General features: G+C 36.8%; 1 protein-coding gene across 19 annotated transcripts in view; it reads right to left on the bottom strand.

Annotated features, from left to right (window-relative positions):
- Window positions 1-22,050, bottom strand: part of ZNF644 (zinc finger protein 644) — a 118,178-nt gene that overhangs the window by 30,501 nt on the left and 65,627 nt on the right. For 3 of the 19 annotated variants that reach the window (XM_067726863.1, XM_067726861.1, XM_067726862.1), the window contains one exon: window positions 7,860-7,945. The exons of the other annotated variants lie outside the window; for them this stretch is intronic. In XM_067726863.1, coding sequence (XP_067582964.1) covers window positions 7,860-7,876 — 17 coding nt within the window. In that variant the 5' untranslated portion in view covers window positions 7,877-7,945. The remainder of the gene's footprint in view (window positions 1-7,859; window positions 7,946-22,050) is intronic. 19 annotated transcript variants of the gene reach the window in all.

A 22,050-nucleotide genomic window follows, 5' to 3' on the forward strand; every position in this document is an offset into this window, starting at 1 on the left:
CAAATCACAAACCAGCCACTGCTTTTTTCCTGATTTTACATTTGACCTAACAAGTTTTTACTTACTGCATGTTCAATTCTGGAGTTTTAATTATAAAACCAGAAGCATTTATTTATTGTGAATTTAAGTAATTACAAAATTTCACCAAAACGTTACAGAAGACACTACATTATATTTAGAAAATGCAAGTACTTATTGATAATCAAATGTGGAGTTCCCTGGTGGTTTACTGGTTTGGATTCCGTGCTCTCCCTGCCACGGCCTGGGTTCAGTCCCTGGTGGGGGAACTGAGATCCTGCAAGCCGCAGAATTTCCTTCAGGTTTACTCATATGGAGAGAGACTGAGGTCATGGTCAAGAGTAGCAATTTTGAACCATGAGAGACAGAATGTTTGGTTTCCATAATACCAAATCCATAAAACCAAAATGTTATCAATAGCACATTACTGTTTTATAAAAGGAGACTGAAGCATATTTAATATTGAGGTATTTCATGGAAAATTTTAATTATTTGTAACTCTAACTATCCAAATGGTATTGTTGGTAGTTTTTTTTTTTTTTTTTTTAACTGTACTGCTATCTGAGGAAGACTATATAGGACACATAAGTATAAAAAACTGCTATCAATAAAAAGCAATACATTATTTCCCCAGTGAGTAATATGAATTATTTAATAATAATATTAGGCTACAGTTCAGAGGAAGTAGAAGGTCCTATAAAATACCATGGCTAAGAAAAGCCTCACAGAAAAGAGAGAGTTTTAGATAAATTTTATAGTGCAGTGCCAAGACAATCACTCTTTGGAGGCAGACCTGCCTGGGTTTGAGAAATAGCTCCACAACGTCTATCGTATTAGGACAAAGTTACTCCACTTTCCTTCAACTTCAAGTTGCTTCATCAATAAAATAAGAGTGGAACCTTCTTATAGGATTGTAAGGATTAAATAAGACAATGTACATAAAACATGTAGCAAAGGGCCTGTTATTTAGTAATTACTCATTAAGTGTTCATTCCCCATGACCCTTGCCATTAACTTGCTTCATGTACAGAATGATGACACTGAATTTGTGTACTGCTCCTAATGATAATGGAGACCCTCCCTTACAAGCAGAAATGTATTCTGGGAGGAGATACCTGAGAACTTACACTACTCCCAGGGTATAATAAACAGGATAAATAAGCAGAAGATAAAGAGCCATAGGAAGAAGCATATCTTAAGAGTTGCTGGTGCTAGAACAATACCACTCTTGTGGGATAAGGCAGGGCATTACTGTTCAATAAGCAATAAAGGGGGGAATTACAGTGCATGACCCAGTGCTCTAAGGAAAAAAGATGTGAAGTGGCCACTCAGGATTCAAGAGTTTCTAAGAGTTCCTGATACCTTTCAGAATATCAAGGACATGAATTTATCTTTCTCTCTTGTAAAATGCCAACGAAATGAAAGTAGAAGGACTAGAAGAGAGAGACATATGTAGACAAATAAAACCATAAACCTGAACAGTTATAGACAAGGGCTCTGGAAAGAAAGGAGACCACAATCTCAAATTAAAAAAACAAATAAACAAAAGAACTAAAAACAGATTTTATACAAAAGAATAGGAATCAGAATAGCATCAGACTTTTCACCGTCAAGACTATTACATCAATGGAGCAATAATTTCAAAGTTTGGAGTTAAAATTACTTTGACTATATTGATACAATCCTATTCAAAGACAAATTATACAACATTCAGGTTGAAGGCACACAGTGTGTAAGTTTACCACTTACCTGTCATTTCAGAAAAATTTTCCCAAAAGGTTGTGTGTGTGAAGGGATCTGAAATTCATGTGCTAAGTGTATTTTACAACAACAAGGTTATGAATACTTATTAATAGTGATTGAAATACAAATTTAAGTGTCTGTTAAAATTAGAAGGTTAACCACTAGAAGAATAAAAAGAGAAAGTAAATATACTTAATATCCTCAGATTCTATAAACTATTGTATTTTAAAGAAAGAAGTACAGTAGCAGTAGGCTGACAACTTTGAAATAAAAAACTACTAAAAGGGCTTCCCTGGTGGCGCAGGGGTTGAGAGTCCGCCTGCCGATGCAGGGTACACGGGTTCGTGCCCCGGTCCGGGAAGATCCCACATGCCGCGGAGCGGCTGGGTCCGTGAGACATGGCCGCTGAGCCTGCGCGTCCGGAGCCTGTGCTCCGCAACGGGAGAGGCCACAACAGTGAGAGGCCCGCGTACCGGAAAAAAAAAAAACTACTGAAAAAAAAAACCAAAAAACAAAAACAACTCTCAACAAGTGAGGTGAAGAACAGAGTGAATAAAGCTGATGAAATGAGGTATTCTTCCAATAGAAAGATTTTTTTACAAGGGAGTAGGAAGAGCGTTAAAAAAAATAACAGAAAAGAGACACAAAGTCTAGACCCCACAAATTATAATGAGTAGAAATTATAGAAGAAACCTGGGGAACAGGGAAGAGGACACAATAGAAAAAAATTTCAGAACTCAAGAAGCACAATCTTCAGAATAATAGCATTCAATGAGTGCTCAGCAGGATGAAGAAAAAGACATGTCACTTGAGAAGTCCTGGGGGAAATTTCAGAACTCTAAGAATAAAAGGAAGAATTCTACTCATTTCCAGAAAAAACAAAAACAAAAACAAGACTATCTACAAAGAAACAAGGATACACAATTCATCACCAGTAGTGTCATCAGGCTTTTGAGGAAACATTTTTAAAAATCAAATTTATTGGAAAAAATTACATAAGTAGAACATATTTGTTGCAATTTCCTCTACCTTTCCCATTCTATCCCACTTCAGTTACCAATGTAATAGTCTGGTGTATCCTACTACTCCTTTTTCTTATTCATACAAACATATATACATATGTATTTGTTTTGTGCTTACCTTCACAGAAATGGTATTATATACATGCTACAATAAATATCCTTGTATAGACAGCCCTATAGTCATGTTTTTATTTTGATAATGTAGATCCTTTAAAATTGCACGTGAATTTTTTTAGTTTAATATACATTTTCAAATCATTTCCCTAAATCTCTATCAATATGCACGTCTACCTCCAATGTATAAGAATGTCTGTTTTCCCATATTCTTACCATTTTTGCCAGTATCATGGTGAAAGATGTGAAAATACTTTTTAACCCAGAATTGTATAACTAGCTAAACTAGCATTCAAGTATAACAACAAAATATAGACATCATTGGACAAAAAAGGATTCCAAATGTTTATCACCTACAGATGAGAGAATTACTCAAGGAGATATTCAGGCATAGATAGAAAAGAATATGTGAAGAAGAATCAATAAACATTAGTGAGCAATTAAACTAGTAAAACATGCAACTAAATCTAATAACTGTTGACAGTTGTTCAAAAAGGATTCCTATGAAATGAGAAGCATGTATTCTTTTTTGTTCAGGATAATCATGCTGGATCAGAGTAACTTGTCAGACTGACTGGAAGTGGACCATAGATAGACTCCTGGCCTGCACCTGAGTGCCCTCCTAGTTAATAATACGGGAAATAAGATCCCCAAAAGATTTCAACATGGGAGTTTTGACTACTGGAAAATGATCAAAAGAAAATCTTTTAAAAGTATGTTAAAATGTTAAGGATAACCAACTAAAATAGTGAAATAAGATATATAATTTCAAATCTATAGAATTAAAAAATGGAAAAAAATTGATCCAATATAAAAAGTAACAATAATGGAACAAAGCAAAGAGAAAAAAAGCAGAAAAAAGTCCAAACATATCGGTATTCAGAATAAATTTATTCAGAATAAATGTGAAAAGTTCAAATATTAAGAAAAAGGCATTCATATTTTTATTTTGTTTTTAAGTATAGAATTAACATATAGAAACAACATAAGTATTCTATATGTTGTTTATAAAAAGGAAGATAAGGTGATGAAAAGATAAACTAGGCAAATGTTAATGAAAAGAAAATAGATGTCTCTACTACCAGAAAAGTCAAATGGAATTTAAGGCAAAAACACTAGACCTGCTAGAAATGAATATTATATATTAATAAAGTACATGATCCACCAAGAAGATATATTATTCGTGAGCCCCTATGCATACAACAAAATACCTACAAAATATATAAATTATAAACTCACAAGTATTAGGAGAAACTGACAGTCACAAAGGGAAGCTTTAAACACTTCTCCCCAAAAGTCAAAAGATCAAGGAGAATATTCTAGTTTTCCTCTTCCAAGATCACCTTTCTCTCACTTTATGAAAGAAAGATGCCCAAACACAAATCTGCAACTATCTCCATCTCCATCAGTTGTTCAGGCCAATAACCTTCGAGTAATCTTCCTTATTCTCTTTAATTCGCACTTCATATCCAAACCATCAGGAAATCCTATTGCCATCATCTTCAAATTACATCCAGAATTCAATTGCCTCTCACTACTGCTACACCCAGGTCCACTATTATCTCTCCCCTGTATTATTTCAAGGGCTTCCTAATCTGGTCTTAGTGCATCTACTCTTGCCCACCCACCATCTATTCTCAACACTGCAATGAGAGGTATCATTTTAAAACCTAAGACAGATCAAGTTCCTCAAAACCCTTCAATAGCTCCCTGTTTTTCCCTCAAAGAAAAAAAACCCAACATCCTTATAATACCCTGTAAAAGGTGCTATGAAGATCCTTCCCAGTAATTCTTTTTTTTCTCTTTGACCTCATTTCTTATTCCTCTCCCTAACTTGCTCACCCAGTTCCAGCCATGCTGGCTTTCTTACTATTCTTTGAACATTCTCTCCCACATTAAGGCCTTAGCACTGACAATTCCTCAAGCTGGAATGCTCTATTTCCCAGGTACTCTCATGGCAAACTTCCTCATTTAATTTGCTTTTGCTCAACTATTTTCTCTTGAATAATGCCTGCCTGGACCACTTTGGTTAACATTACATACAAAACTCACTTCCCTATTGCTGACATTCTTAAATACACTTAACACTGGTTTACCCTTTTTCCTCCCATAACATTTATGACCTTCTTAAATACTATGTAATATACTTACTAATTACAGTTATTGTTTGTGCATCATTCCCATAAAACTAAGTTTCAAGGGCACAGATCTTTGTCTTGTTAGCTGAATATTTCATGGATCTAGAAGGGTACCACCACCCAGAACCTTGATATTGTACATTGCTCTGATGTGTAAAAACTTCTGGGGAACCAAATAAAAGGTTTGAGAATACCAGATTTTCTTAGGGAGAATGCCATGGCAGCAAAGCAAACGATACAGAAAGGCCACATAGTCTCAATTCACTGAAAAACAACTCAAGGCAAGATTCCAGTGTCTGTCTCTCACTCTACCTTCTTCCTCTCCATACCTACTTTCCCTTCCCTCCCCAATCCCCAGTCTTAGAATAAAAATTCAGAAATGTGAAGGTTGTCAACAATGACACGTATGATACGTGAACTGAATTTAAAAAGGGAATCTGTTCCCTGGTGGCGCAGTGGTTCAGAGTCCGCCTGCCGATGCAGGGGACACGGGTTTGTGCCCCGGTCCGGGAGGATCCCACATGCCGCAGAGCGGCTGGACCTGTGAGCCATGGCCGCTGAGCCTGCGCATCCGGAGCCTGTGATCCGCAACGGGAGAGGCCATGGCAGACGTTTTCTGTAAGCTGAACTAATTAAATCTACAGTGCAAAGATTTTGAAGAAATTAGATTTAAAGCATGTATACAATATATAAGCATTGATAAATACTTTCACTTTGTGACAAAAATTACAAATGCAACTTAAAAATGCCACAGTTTGTCAAAATTCTTTTAGAGGACATTTCAAAGAAAAATTTTGAAGACCACTGATCAAATATACAGAGAACTCTACACAACAATAAACAGACATTTTTATTTCAAAACACATATTTGTAAAACACAGATTTGTATAATCTGACTATATATTATAATGACCACAGAGAAATTTCCAACAGAGATGGAAGTCATATAGAGCACATTCTCTGGCCACCATGCAACAAAACTAAAAATTAGATACAACTAAGAGTTAATTAGTGAACTAGAAAAAGGTCAGAATAAAGTACCCAGAATGAAGCAATGAGAGATAAAACGATGGAAAATGAAGACAGGAACCTGAAAAAGGATACAATGAAAAGATCTAGCACACATTTAATGGGAATCCTAGAAATAAAGGAGAGAGAAAATAGGGCAGAAGCAATGCTTGAAGAGATAATGGCTGAGAATCTTCTAAAACTGACAAGAGACATCAAGCTGTGGTTTCTGGAAGCACCAGGAACTCCAGAAAGAAAACTACACCTAGATACATCACAGTAAAACTGATGACAATGAAAGACAGTTAGAACATCTTAAAAGTAGACACAGAAAAAAAGAATAACTACACAAAGAGACAATAATTAGAGCGAGAAAGAAAAAAAGCAGCTCCTAATGTCCGAGAACTAATCTGATGCTTTCAGCTAAATCATATTGTTCTCCTGTTGAACATAAAAATATCTCACAGAATATCGACTTCAGACAAGGTAACTGTGTAACACAAACTACCAAATAGCGCCTTCCCTTGCTAAATGAGTTGATTAGCTACCTTCTTTGCCAACTATGTTTATCTCAGCTTCAGCCTGCCTTCCCTACAGATGAGATTTATTAAGAGGGCAATCTAAAGATGAATGAAAACAAAACACAACATACCAAAATTCATGGAATGTCGCAAAAGCAGTATTTGGAGGGAAATTTATAGCTGTAAATACCTACATTAAAAGAGAAGAAAGATCTCAAATCTATTACCTAACTTTATACCTTCAGGAACTGGAAAAAGAGCAAACTAAACCCAAGCCAGAAGAAGGAAGGAAATAATAAATATTAGAGCATAGATAAGAAAATATAAAAATAGAATCAAATAAAAAGTTAATTCTTTTAAAAGATCAAAAAAATTAACAAAGAAATTTACTAAGAAAAAAAGGAGAGAAGATGCAAATAACTAAAATCAGAAATGAAAATAGGGACATTACTACAGACTTCAGAGAAATTAAAAGGATTATAACAAAATATTAGAACTGAATACTAACAAATTAAATAATTTAGATGAAATGGACAAATTCCTAGAAACACAAATTACCAAGCCTGACTCAAGAAGAAACAGAAAATCTGAACAGATTTATAATTAGGTAATGAGACTGAATCAGTAGTCAAAAACCTCCCAAAACCCTCCAAAAGGAAAAGTCCAAGACTAAATGCTTTCACTGGTAAATTCTACCATTTAGAGAATTAACATCAATCCTTCACAAGCTTTTCCAAAAACAGAAGAGGGACTACTTCCTAACACATTCTATGAGGCCAGCTTTACCCTAAAACCAAAGCCAGACAAAGATACCAAAAGAAAATGACAGACTGTTATGAAGAGACGCAGAAATCCTCAACAAAATGCTACCAAGCTGAATCCAACAGCGCATTAAAAGGATTATAATTATAATTGAGTGGGATTACTCCAGGAAAGCAAAGGTGGTTCAATATAAGAAAAGCAATGTATTATATTAATAGAACAAAGGAATAAAACTACACAATCATCTCAATAGACGCAGAAAGACCATTTGACGAAATCCAACACTATTTCATGATTAAAAACACACAGCAAACTCGAATTAGAAGGGAATTTCCTTAACATGATAGAAGGTACCCATGAAAAACCCACAGCTAACATCATACTCATCAATGGTTAAAGACAAAGTCTTCCTCCCAAGACAAGGCTGCCTGCTTTTACCACTGCTATTCAACACTGTACTGGAAGTCCTAGGCACAGCACTTATGCAAGTAAAACAAGTAAAAGGCATCCAAATTGGAAAGAAGTAAAACTACCTATTTGCAGATGACATGATTCTATACACAGGCACGCCTTGGAGATACCGGGTGTTTGGTTCCAGACCACTGCAATAAAGGGAATACTGCAACAAAGAGAGACAAGACAAATTTTTTGGTTTCTCAGTGAATATAAAAGTTATGATTACACTACACAGTTGACCCTTGAACAACACGGGTTTGAACTGCACAGATCTACTTATAAGCGAATGTTTTTCAATAGTAAATACTACAGTGCTACTTAATTTGAGGTGGGTTGAATCCGTGGATCCGGAACCTTGGATACGGAGGGCCGACCATAAGTTATACTTGGATTTTCGACTGTGCAGATGATGGGGACCCCAGTCCCCTGGCTTTTCCAGAGTCTATTACAGTTGATTAAGTGTGCCATGACATTATGTCTAAAAAAAAACAACGCACATACCTTAATTAAAAATACTTTATTGCTAAAAAATGCTAACCATCATCCAAGCCTTCAGCAAGTTGTAATCTTTTTGCTGGTGGAGGGTCTTGCCTCAGTGTTGACGACTGCTGACTGATCAGAGTGGTGGCTGCTGAAGATTGGGGTGACTGTGACAATTTCTTAAAATAAGACAACAATGAAGACTGCTGCATCGATTGACTCTTTCTTTCATGAACAATTTCTCTGTAGCATGCAATGCTATTTGATAGTTTGAAATATTCCAAGAATTACCAAAATGTAACAGAGATATCAAGTGAGCAAATGTTGTTGGAAAACTGGTGCCAACAGACTTGTTCAACACATGGTTGCCACAAACCTTCAATTTGTAAAAAATGGAGTATCTGCAACACAATAAAGTGAAGTGCAATAAAACGAGGTATGCCTGTATAGAAAAGCCCACAGATTCCACACAAAAAACTTACTAGAGCTAACATAATAAACAACTTCAGCAAACTTGCACATATAAGATAAACAAACATAAATCAATCGTGTTTCTCTATGTCAGCAATGAATGATCCAAAAAGGAAATTAAGAAAATTCTATTTACAAAAGCATTCAAAATAAAATACCTAGAAATAAATGCAACCAAGAAGGTGAAAGACTTATACACTGAAAAATTACAAAACACTGCTGAAAGAAATTAAAGAAGGCCTAAATAAATGGAAAGGCATCCCATGTTCATGGATTAGAAAACAAGATATTGCTAAGATGACAATACTTCCCAAAGTGATCTACAGATTCAATGCAATCCCTATCAAAGTTCTAATGGCCTTTTTAAATAGAAACGGATAAGCTGATCCTAAAATTCATACGGAACTGTAAGGGGGCCTTAAGAGCAAACACAACAATGAAAAAGAAATAAAGTAGGGGGACTCATAATAACTTTAAAATTTACTACAAAGCTATAGTAATCAGTGTGGTACTGGAATAAGGGTAGACATATAGACCAATGGAATAGATGTGAGAATCCAGAAATAAGTCCAAACATCTATGGCCAACTGATTTTTTTTTTTTTTTTTTTATGCGGTACGCAGGCCTCTCACTGTTGTGGCCTCTCCCGTTGCGGAGCACAAGGTCCGGATGCGCAGGCTCAGTGGTCATGGCTCACGGGACCAGCCACTCCGCGGCATGTGGGATCTTCCCGTACCAGGGCACGAACCCGTGTCCCCTGCATCGGCAGGCGGACTCTCAACCACTGAGCCACCAGGGAAGCCCTGGCCAACTGATTTTTAAAAAGGTGCCAAGACCATTCGATGGGGAAAGAACAGTCTTTCAACAAATGGTGCTGGGAAAACTGAACAATCACATGTAAAAGAATGAAGCTGAACCCCTGCCTCATTTCATCTACAGAAATTAAATCAAAATGGACCAACAACATAAACATAAGAACTAAAACTGCTATTGCTCTTAGAATAAGGCTTAGGGATGGATCTTTATGATGTTGGATTTGACAATGAATTCTTAGAATTGACACCAAAAACATGATGAACAAATGAAAAAAATAGATAATTTGGACTTCACCAAAACTTCTGTGCAAAGGACATTATCAAGATATATTTGGTAAGGGTTTAATATCCAGAATATATAAACAGCTCAACAACAAAAAGAAAAAAAACCCAATTTTTAAAATAGGCAAAGGACTTAAATTGACATTTCTCAAATGAAGATACACAAATGGCTAACAAGCCCATGAAAAGATGTTCACTATCTTGGTCATTAAGAAAACTCAAATGAAAACCACAATAAGGTACCACTTCACACCCATTAGAATAGCTTTAATTAAAAAAAACAAAAAACAAAAAAACCCAGGAAAATAACAAGTGTTGATGAGAATGTGGAGAAATAGAGACCCCATACATTGCTGGTGAGAAACTGAAACAATGTACCCGCTGTAGAAAACCGTTGGGCGTTCTTAAAAAAGGTAACAAAGAATTACCACGTAACCCAGCTATTCAACTCCTAGATATATATCCAGGAGAAATGAAAACTTACGTACACACAGAAAATTGTACATGAATGTTTACAGCATCATTATTCATAATAGCCAAAAAAAGAAACGAAGTACATACTACAACTTGGATGAACCTTGAAAATATGCTAAGTGAAAGAAGTCAGACATGAAGAATCATTGTACGGTTCCTTTCATTTGAAATAGCAAGAATAGGTAAATCCATAGAGACAGAAAGTAAAGGGTACCAGGTGATAGTGGAAGGGGGGAATTGGAAATGATTACCTAACGTTTACAGGGTGTTGAAACACCTTTGAAATGAGAAAGGAAAGTATATTGTGAATATACTAAATACCACTGAATTGTACACTTAATATGATTAACTGCAATGTTATGTAAATTTCACCTCAATTTAAAAAAAAAAGATGGCAGTCAAATGTGCCCATGTTCTGACAACATCTAATTTAGAGCAAACTTCTACTTTGTTAGCTCCTCTCTAAAATTACCCAACCAAAGTCCAATCCTATAATAGGTTCTAATACCTTCTTAAAAAGACACCCCCAAATTCCCTATACTATGAAGAATCTTCCACTTCAACAAGTAAAAACCAAGTTCAACTATAGGTGTTCTTTGCTGGTCTTTTTGGTTGGAAGATGTTGACAGGAGTAGCACCTGATTTCTCAACAGAAACAACAGAAGCCAGAACACAAAGGGATAATAGCCTAATTAAAAGAAAATGATGGCCAAGCCGGCATTCTAACCAGTAAAAAACTGTCATTCAAAAGTGAAGGTGAGGGCTTCCCTGGTGGCGCAGTGGTTGAGAGTCGGCCTGCCAATGCAGGGGACACAGGTTCGTGCCCCGGTCCGGGAAGATCCCACATGCCGCGGAGCGGCTAGGCCCGTGAGCCATGGCCGCTGAGCCTGCGTGTCCGGAGCCTGTGCTCTGCAACGGGAGAGGCCACAACAGTGAGAAGCCCGCGTACCGCAAAAAAAAAAAAAAAAGGTGAAGGTGAAATACAGAACATGACCAGAAAACAAAAACTGAGAGGAATTTCTCAGCACAAATCTATACCAAAGTATATACTAAAGGGTATTCTTCAAAAAAGGGAAATGATTGAAGGTGGAGAACTCAAGATGCAGGCAGAAATAAGAAGCACTAAAAATGTTAACTTGGGTAAATCTAAAATACTGACATAAAATAATGATGATGTCTCATGACGATTAAAACATATATATGGAGGGGCTTTCCTCGTGGCGCAGTGGTTGAAAGTCCACCTGCCGATGCAGGGAACGCGGGTTCGTGCCGCGGTCCGGGAGGATCCCACATGCTGCGGAGCGTCTGGGCACGTGAGCCATGGCCGCTGAGCCTGCGTGTCCGGAGCCTGTGCTCCGCGGCAGGAGAGGCCGCGGCAGTGACAGGCCCGCGTACCACACAAAAAAATAAATAATAAAAAATTAAAAAATAACATATATATGGAGTTAAAAACAGGTGAGTATTATAGCAAATAAACCGAGCAAAGGGTGAGGGGGGTGATTAATGGAATTAAAGTGTTTTAGGTTCCTCACATTGTCTGGAAAGATATAAGGTAAATTAATTAGACTCTTACTGGTCAAGGATGCATGTTGCAATCTCTAGGGCAACAGCTCCCAAAAGTGTGATCTGTGGACCCCTGGGGGTCCCTGAAACCCTATCAGGGGATTCTCAAAATCACAACTGTTTTCATAATATTACTAATAAGACCTTATTTGCCTTTTTCACTCTCATTCTCTCACAGTGTACAACAGAGTTTTCCAGTCTATACGACTTGTGCTATCTCAACGGATTAAAGCAGAGCAGGTATGAGAATCCAGCTGTCTTCCATTAAACTAGACATAAAAGAGATTTGCAAAAATGTAACACTATTCTCACTGAATTTTGTTTTGGAAAGTATATTTTTCACAAAACTATATTATTTATGTTAACATTTAATAGGATATTCTTGTTCCCCAAAAGTATGTTATTTATGTAAATATTTAATAGGATATTCTTGCTCCCCAAAACCAGATTAAAAAAAGGTTTTTTTAGAGTTTAAATGGATCTTGAGAACACAGAGTTTGAGACTCAGTGACCTAAATAAATGAAAGGATATGACATTCATGGACTGGAAGATTTAATAACATAAAGATGTCAACTCCTTCTCAATTCAATTTTTGTAAAACTGACAATGTGACAGTAAAAATTTATATGGAACTGCAAAGAGCCAAGAAGAACAAGGTAGGAAAACTTGCCTCATTGAACATGAAGACTTGTTATAATGCCATATTAATTAAAACAGCATAGTTTTGGTGCAAGGGTAGATAAAGTAGACCAATGGAAAAAAATAGAGCCCAGAAACAGATTCATACATATATGGTCACTTGATTTATTACAAAGTTAATACTGCAGAGCATCTGGGAAACAATCTTTTCAACAAATGATGTTGCATAAAATGTACATCCATAAAAAAAAAAAGGTGACCTCTATATGTCATATAATATCTAGAATAAGTTCTAGGTAGAAGGTAAATCTAAATGCATCATAAACAACATACAAAGTAATATACAATAATCAATTCTAGATAGAAAGTAGAAAGCAAAATAATAAAGCCTCTAGGACAGTGTCTCTAAACCTCATCAGCACTAGTGAAACTTTGGGCTAAATTAACTTTTTTGTGCATTGTAGAATACTTAGCATTCTGTGCACTGCAGAATGTCTAGTAGCATCCCTAGCCAACCCACTAGATGCCAGGAGTACTCCACCCACCCAGCTGTGAAAACTAACAATGTCTCTGAACACTGCCAAATGTCCTACCCATGGGGTGGAAGGTGTGGGATGAGGGCAGGGTGAAGTGCCTCTAGTTGAGAACCACTAGAGGATACATAGTAGAAGGTAACATAAGAGAATATCTTCATTCATGTTCTTGGAGCAGAGAAAGACTTCTTAGACAGGACACAAGCAGCATTGACTATAAAGGAAAACAATGATAAATCAGACTACACTAAAATTAAGACCTTCCTTTCATCAAAAGATAACATTAAGAGGGTGAAAATCAAGACAAAATGGATATATTTTTTTTAACATATGTAACTAACAGAAGATTTGTATCTAGCATATATAAAAACTCCTAAAAACAGAAGGAAAAGAACTGTTCTTTCCTACTGTTCCTTTCCAGTAGGAAAAAAAGGGCTCATCTATAAAATATGTAACTCCTATAAATCAGTAATATAGAAAGCTAAATAGTAATAATAGTAAATAGTAATAATAATAGTAAATACTACTACTAATAAAATAGTATTAGTTTATTAAATATTAAATAGTAATATTAAATAGTATTAATATTAAATAGTAATATTAAATAGTAATAATAATAAAAAAGAGGATATCCAAACGACCAATAAATTCAAGAAAAAGTACTCAATTTCATTTGGAATCACGGAAATGTATCCTTCAGAAGGGCTAAAATTAAAGAGGCTATTAATACCAAGTGTTGGTGAGAATACAGAGCAATAGGAATCCTCATATTCTGTTGATGGGATAGGTACAATGACTCTGAAGACAATTCTTGCATTATCTTCTAAATTTGAACATACATACACCAATGACCCAGTTATTCTACTTCTGGTATATATCCCACATAAATGTTGCACATGTAGCCCATAAAACATTTACAGGAATGTTCATGACAGTATTACTCAGTCCAAATGTCCAACAGTAAAAAGATAAATGGTGATAAAATAGTACAAGGGAGGGCTTCCCTGGTGGCGCAGTGGTTGAGAGTCCGCCTGCCAATGCAGGGGACACGGGTTCGTGCCCTGGTCTGGGAGGATCCCACGTGCCGCGGAGTGGCTGGGCCCGTGAGCCATGGCCGCTGGGCCTGTGCGTCCGGAGCCTGTGCTCCGCAACGGGAGAGGCCACAGCAGTGAGAGGCCCGCGTAGAGGAAAAAAAAAAAAAAAAAGTACAATGGAGCTACAGTTATATTGGTAGCTGATAACATACATGAATCTCCCAAACATGACAGAGACAAAATGCTACTACTATATAATTCTATTTTTATCAAAGTCCAAAAACAGGTTTAAAAAAAAGCTACCGTCTTTGAAGCCAGGTAGTCGTTACTCCAGGAAATGGGAAAGGGAGAGTGCTTGGGAAAGGAAGCATAGGAGGCTTCTGGTTGCTGGCAGTATTCTATTTCTTGATTTATGGTGGTCATGGAGTGTTTACTTTGTGACGATTCACTCAGCTGTATACTTAGTACAGTTTCCTGTATGTATTATATTTCAATTTTGAAAAAGACATGGGTGGGGAATTCCTGGTGGTCCATTCCCTGGCGGTCCAGTGGTTAGGACCTGGCACTTTCACTGTGCGGGGGGCCAGGTTCGATACCTGGTCGGGGAATTAAGCTCTGCAAGCCGTGTGGCACGGCCCGGAAAGAGGAAAAAAAAAAAAAGACATGGGGCATTACCTTTTATATGCTGTATATGCAACCCAGAAAACAATAATTACACAAATACTTTAGCTTTATGGTATTATATATCAATTGTTTAGAAGTAAAAATCATGTCTGGGGACATCATAACTTTCCACATCTTACACTTCAAGATCCTTTGCCTAATTAAATAAAACAAATAAAATATATTAAAAATGACTGCCTGAGTTTTTAGTATGTTGCAGGAAGACATAATAAAATATACTTTAAATTTGTTTTCCTACATGTGTCATTTATTTTGATCACCTAAAAAAATCTAATATCTTAGTTTTATATAAGACAAAATAAAATACACGTCTTAGAAAATATTAATATTAAAGGAAAGTTGAAGATGTTTGTTTCTAATATTAAAAATATATTTTTCTAAAATTTAGACACATAGAGGTTTAAGGCAGAATATAAATAATGCCTGGACTAAATAAAGGAGGTTTCTATCAAAAATCTGTATGCTTTCCCTCCCCATCAAACTAAGGCTTGGTTTGTTTTTATATTCCATATGACATTTTAATAAAATGCAGTTTTACAACACTAATTATTATTTTATTTACAAAATAAGAACCAAACATTTATAATATTAAGTTGCTTAATATCAAATAGATCCCCTCTGAATTTAGTCATTTAAGTGGAACGGCGTACAGTTAACGGCAGACAATCTGATTCATTTTTAAGCCAAGTAGTGCCACCAAGTGGTAGCAAATTCTTTTTCCAAAATACCATGCAGAAGCAATAGAAAAGGTTATAATGGAATACAATACTGGAATGGAAAAATCAATCCTAATAAAGTAATAAATTAAAGTAAATAAGATTGTGAAATATCTTGGTATAAAAGTTTAAAAACAAAACAAAATAGGTCAATCTTTTAAGAAAAAAGTTGTATGTATTACTGAGATGGTCTTATAGTTTCAAAGTTAAATTTTTCATAGAAAGTAAGTAACTATGAATATAGTGCTGTAGACTTTTACTTTTTGCTGCTCTTTTTAAAAAAATTTTTATTGGAGTATAGTTGATTTACAATGTTGTGTTAGTTTCAGGTGTATGTTGCTTGTTTTTTAATTCCATATTTTCTTAAAAGACTTAAGTTGCTCTAGAAATTAATAAAACACATACAGTAAAAGACCCGAAGGTTTCATAACAATCTGCTACCCTTGTAAGTGTTGGGAGAGAGTGAGGAGAGTCAGAATAGAGAAAAAAAGAAACTTTTGCTTTTCAGTTAATACCTGTATTAGTTTGCTAGCAGTCCTGTAACAAAGAACTACAGACTGGGTGACTTAAGGCTAGAACTCCAAAATTAAGGTTACAGTAGGACTGATCCCTTCTCAGGGTTGTGAGGAAAGGATCTATTTCAGGTCTCTCCTTGGCTCATACGTAGATCATCTTCCTATTTTGTTGCAAACTGTCTTCCCTCTATACCTGTCTCGGTGTCCAAATTTCCCCTTTTTATAAGGACACCAGTCATAACTGGATTAGGACCCACCCTAAGGACCTAACTGTAACTTGATTACCTCTGTAAAAGACCCTATCTCCAAATAAGGTACTACTCTTAGGTATTGGGGATTAGGACTTCAACATGTGAATTTGGGGTTTGTATAGGGGGTAGGAAATTCAAGCAGCAACACTACTCTTCTGTATTTGTGTATTTTTGATAAGACTATATTTTTATTTTAAAAGAAGACAGAAATAGCTCTTAAAAGTTGTTAAATGACAGAATATTTGTGATATTGTGACTTATAGTAAGGAACATGTATTTCGTCTTCCCGTTTCGGGCACAGAGTTCCTAAAATCCTTCATTTCCTGTCAGGAGAGCTATAAAGGTGTCTTTTGTTATGTTAATGGAGACTTCTGGCAAGCACCTAAGAATGGGGACTGATTGCCAGAGGAGCCAACTGTGTGATTTTGTACTTTCAGCCCAACTCCCCTGACCTCCAGGTAAGGGAGAGGGGCTGAAGGTTGGATCAATCACCAATGGTGAATGATTTAATCAATCATGCCTATGTGATGCAGCCTCCATAAAAACCCAAAAGGATGAGGTACAGAGAGCTTCTGGGTTGGTGAACACATGGAGGTACTGGGAGAGGGGCTTACCTGAAGTTGGCATAGAAACTCTGAGCCCCTTTCCCACATACTTACCCCTATGCATCTTTTCCATCTGGCTGTTCCTGAATTATATCCTTTTATAATAAAGTGGTAATCTAGTGAGCAAATGGATTTCCTGAAGGTCTGTGAGCCACCCTAGCAAATTAACTGAACCCAATGAGGGGGTCATGGGAAGCTCTGATTTAGAGCCAGTTGGCCAGAAGAACAGGTAAAAATCTGGACTTGAAACTGGCATCTGAAGTCCAAGGACAGGGTCGTGACAACCTCCAAACTGTAGCCAATTAGTCAGAAGCATAGGTGACAACCTGGGCTTGCAAATGGCATCAGAAGTGTGTGTGTGTGATTGGGCAGAGGGGGAGTGTAGTCTTCTGGACTAAACCCTTACTGTGGAATCTGATGCTGTCTCTGGGTAGATAGTGTCAGGACTGAGTTGAATAGTAGGACACCAACTGGTATCTGGAGAAATGCTTGGTGGTGTGGGGGAACCCCCCTCCCCACTCCAATCACTGGAATTAAGTCCAGAAGTTTAATAATACTATTTTAATTTCATGAACAATTACCAGCAAAAGAAATTACTAAATTTTAGTATAAAGCTATATATATAAAACATCAAAGTGGTAAGTGTTATATAGTTCACATCCAACCCAACTATAATGCACTTAGTCCTAGACCTCATCTCCTAACACTCTCCCTCTTCTCACTGTACCGCAGCTACACTGGCCTCCTTGCTCTTCCTTGACCAGGCCCCACATACTCTGTACTTAGTACTCAGTGTTCTCTGCCTGGAATTCTTCCTCCAAATATATGTGATATGTGCAGATCTGTTCCTTCAGTTCCAGTTATCTCCTCCTCAGTTCTTCTTAGACCATCCTTAATAACATAGCACTCTCAGTCTCTCTTTATCTCCCCATCTGGTTTTACCTTTCTTACTAAAAGTAAGTACTAATACAGTACTTACTAATACCCGAAAGATGATATAGTTATTTGATTATCTGTTTTCTCTTCCCAACTACAAAGTAAGCTCTTTGAGGGCAGAGACTTATGTTTTGTTACTGATACACCCCTGCTATCTAAAACAGTACCTGGAGTGACTACTTTTTTGTGTGTACTATCATAAGCAGAAAGAATTTTACAAAATTAATGCATCTGCGCTTTCTAAATGGATCTATTTGTTCCTTTCTAACCAGTTCTTCACACATATCGGCAGAGTGATCTCTTCAAGTTCATTACTCCTCTGTGGAACACAACGTTTTCCTCTGTCTCAAGACAGAGGAAACCCCAAATCTTTTAACATAGCTGAAATGGCTTTGCTGGGCCCTGCCTACCTTTCTAGTCTTGTCACACACTTTCCTCCTAACAGTTCTCAGGGATTCAACTACATTGGCCCTCTCAAATTTCCCATCATATTCCTTCTCATCACAGAGCCTCTGCAGATGGAGTTTCTTTGGTCTGGAATCCTCTGCTCTCCTCTCCCCAGCCCTCTATCACATAAATTCAGTTAACCATAGCTCATAATTTTCCTTCAGATCAAAGCTTAAACATCCCTTACTCTAGAAAGGTTTCCTCAAACACTCTGTCAAGTTCCTTTATCATATGCTTTTGAAGAACTGTTCCTTTCAGAGCACTAATATCTTTCAAATATTCAATTGATATTATCATTGTTTAATGTATCTCTCCCACTGAATTGAAGTTCGAAGAGAACATGCACCATGTCTTTTGTTATATACACTGTGTTTTTAAGCAACTAGAATGTGCTTGAATACTAATGAAGAGATACAGATAAAGTAGACTAACTATAAGTGAATAATAAAGCCTGCAATCGGTCAATTTTGGTAATTAAACAAAGCAAACTTTCTTTTTATTAACTTCAATTGTCTTATCTAGACATACTGCATGTTTCTGAGTAGCCTTTCCCTAGCCATCATTGTGTGCACAAAAGATAAAAGCTTATTTAATATTTCTACTAATTTCTATTAGTAATTCTACTATTTCTACTACATATGAATAATATAAATCTCTACAACATTAACTGTTCTATCATTCACTTTCAAGTGCCTAAACAGTAACTATCTCCAGATTGACTTGTATAAATTTGGCATATACTACAAACATTTACTGTTTCTTTATGACAATATCATAATGATAATTAAAATGGGTCAAAATGAATTTTTAAAACAAATTTGTATCATAAATGATATAAAACAAGGCTATAACTCTCTCCCAGATTTACCACTTTTGTTCTAAGTACTTTAATATACCTCTCAGATGACACAGATGCATACCTACTTGCCACAGCAAACTGAAAGTTACATATCTGACCTGATGCCTTACACCTTGTTATTACACTCTAAGAGAATGGTTTAAAATGGTTAGAAAAAAACAAATCCAAATAATTTCATTTAACTCTTTAATTCAGTTACATAGGAGAACACTTGAAACTTACCGTTATAGACTGAATTACGTCTCCACCCCACCTCCCCCGCAAATCATATATTGAAGCCTTAAGCCCCAGTACCTCAGAATGTAGTCATATTTGAGACAAGGCCTTTAAAGAGGTAACTAAGTTAAACAGAGGTAACTAGGGTGGACACTAATCCAGTCTGGCTGGTGTCTTTATAAAGAGAGATTAGGACATACAGAGAGACATCAAAAATGCATTGCACACAGAACAAAAAGGGAACCCTTAAAAAACTGTTTAAGTAACCCATCATAAGGCAAGAAAAGAGTAACAACAACCAGAGAAAACATCAAAAATTACCTTAAATGTAAATAATCTAAATATATCAAAAGAAAGAAAATGACAGAGTAGATTAAAAAAAACACAACCTTACTATATACAGCTTACAAGAAACTTATTTCAAATTCAGTGACATAAGTAGGCTGAAAATAAAAGAATGGAAAAAGATATGCCATGCAAACACTAATACCTGGTAAAACAAACTTAAAAACAAAGAAAATTACTAGTGATCAACAGGGACATTAAATAATGATAAAATGATCAACCCACCAGGAAGACAATGATCCTAAATGTGTTATACCAAACAACACAACCTCAAAATACACTAAACAAAAACTGATAAAACTAAAAAGAAACAGACAAATCCACAATTGCTGTTGGAGACTTTAACACTCTTCTCTCAGCAACTGATTCAACTACTAAAGAAAATCAGCAAGAATATAAAAAAATCTGAAAACGATCAACCAACAGGATCTAACTGAAATACTTAAAACATTCCAACTAGCAACAGAGAAATAGATATTTTATCCAAGTGCCTATGATACATTTATGAAGATAGACAATACCCTCAGCAATAAAACAAACCTGAACAAATTTAAAAGAATGGTAATCAAACTAGAAACTGGTAATGAAAAAATAAAAGGAAAATCTCTATCAACTGAAAATTGAACATACTCTAAATAATCCATGGCTCAAAAATTCTCAAAGAAAATTTTAAAAACGAGAACTTAGGGCTTCCCTGGTGGCACAGTGGTTGAGAGTCTGCCTGCCAATGCAGGGGACACGGGTTCGTGCCCCGGTCCGGGAAGATCCCACATGCTACAGAGCGGCTGGGCCCGTGAGCCATGGCCGCTGAGCCTGCTCGTCCGGAGCCTGTGCTCCGCAACGGGAGAGGCCACAACAGTGAGAGGCCCGCGTACCGCAAAAACAAACAAACAAAAAAAAACAAGAACTTAATGAAAATACAACTTATCAAAATATAAGAGACGCAGCTAAAGCAATGCTGACAGGGAAACTTACATTTATACCATTAAATGTTACATTTGAAAAGAAAAAGAAGAGCAGAATAAATCCAAAGCAAGCAAAAAGAAGGAAATAATAAGTATAACAGCAGAAATAAATTGAAAACAGAAAAATCACTGAAACAAAAAGCTAGTTATACGAAAAAAACCAATAAAATTAATAAACTTCCAGCAAGAATGATAAAGATTAAAACAAAATTTGTCAATTTAATAATGAAACGAGATATCACCATAGACCCTATAAACATTGTAAGGATAATAAGGGCATACTATGAACAACTTACAAACATAACTTTAACAATTTGATTAAATGGCCCAGGGAGAGGAACCAAAATGGCAGAGTAGAAGGACGTGCTCTCACTACCTCTTGAGAGAACACCAGAATCACAACTAGCTGCTGGACAATCATCGACAGGAAGACACTGGAAATTACCAAAAAAGATACCCCACAACCAAAGACAAAGGAGAAGCCACAATGAGATAGTAGGACGGGCGCAATCACAGTAAAATTAAATCACATAACTGGTGGGTGGGTGACTCACAAACTGGAGAACACTTATACCACAGAAGTCCACCCACTGGAGTGAAGGTTCTGAGCTTCCCAACCTGGGAGTCTGGCAACGAGAGGAGAAATTCCTAGAGAATCAGACTTTGAAGCCTAGTGGGAATTGACAGCAGGACTTCAACAGGACTGGGGGAAACAGAGACTCCACTCTTGGAGGGCACACACAAAGTACTGTGTGCATCGGGACCCAGGGGAAGGAGCAGTGACCCTGGGGGAGACTGAACCAGACGTACCTGCTAGTGTTGGAGGGTCTTCTGCAGAGGCGGGGGGTGGCATTGTTTCACGGTGGGGACAAGGACACTGGCAGCAGAAGTTCTGGGAAGTACTCCTTGGCGTGAGCCCTCCCAGAGTCTGTCATTAGCCCCACCAAAGAGCCCAGGTAGGCTCCAGTGTTGGGTTGCCTCAGACCAAACAACCAACAGGGAGAGAACCCAGCCACACCCATCAACAGTCAAGTGGATTAAAGTTTTACCGAGCTCTGCCCACCAGAGCAACAGTCAGCTCTACCCACCACCAGTCCCTCCCATCAAGCCTCTTAGACAGCCTCATCCACCAGATGGCAGAGAGCAGAAGCAAGAACTACAATCCTGCAGCCTGTGGAACAAAAACCACATTCACAGAAAGATAGACAAGATGAAAAGGCAGAGGGCTATGTACCAGATGAAGGAACAAGATAAAACCCCAGAAAAACTAAATGAAGTGGAGATAGGCAACCCTCCAGAAAAAGAATTCAGAATAATGATAGTGAAGATGATCCAGGACCTCAGAAAAACAATGGAGGCAAAGATCGAGAAGATGCAAGAAATATTTAACAAAGACCTAGAAGAATTAAAGAACAAACAAACAGAGATGAACAATAC

The sequence above is a fragment of the Pseudorca crassidens genome, chromosome 2 (assembly GCF_039906515.1).
Source record: "Pseudorca crassidens isolate mPseCra1 chromosome 2, mPseCra1.hap1, whole genome shotgun sequence".
NCBI lineage: Eukaryota > Metazoa > Chordata > Mammalia > Artiodactyla > Delphinidae > Pseudorca > Pseudorca crassidens.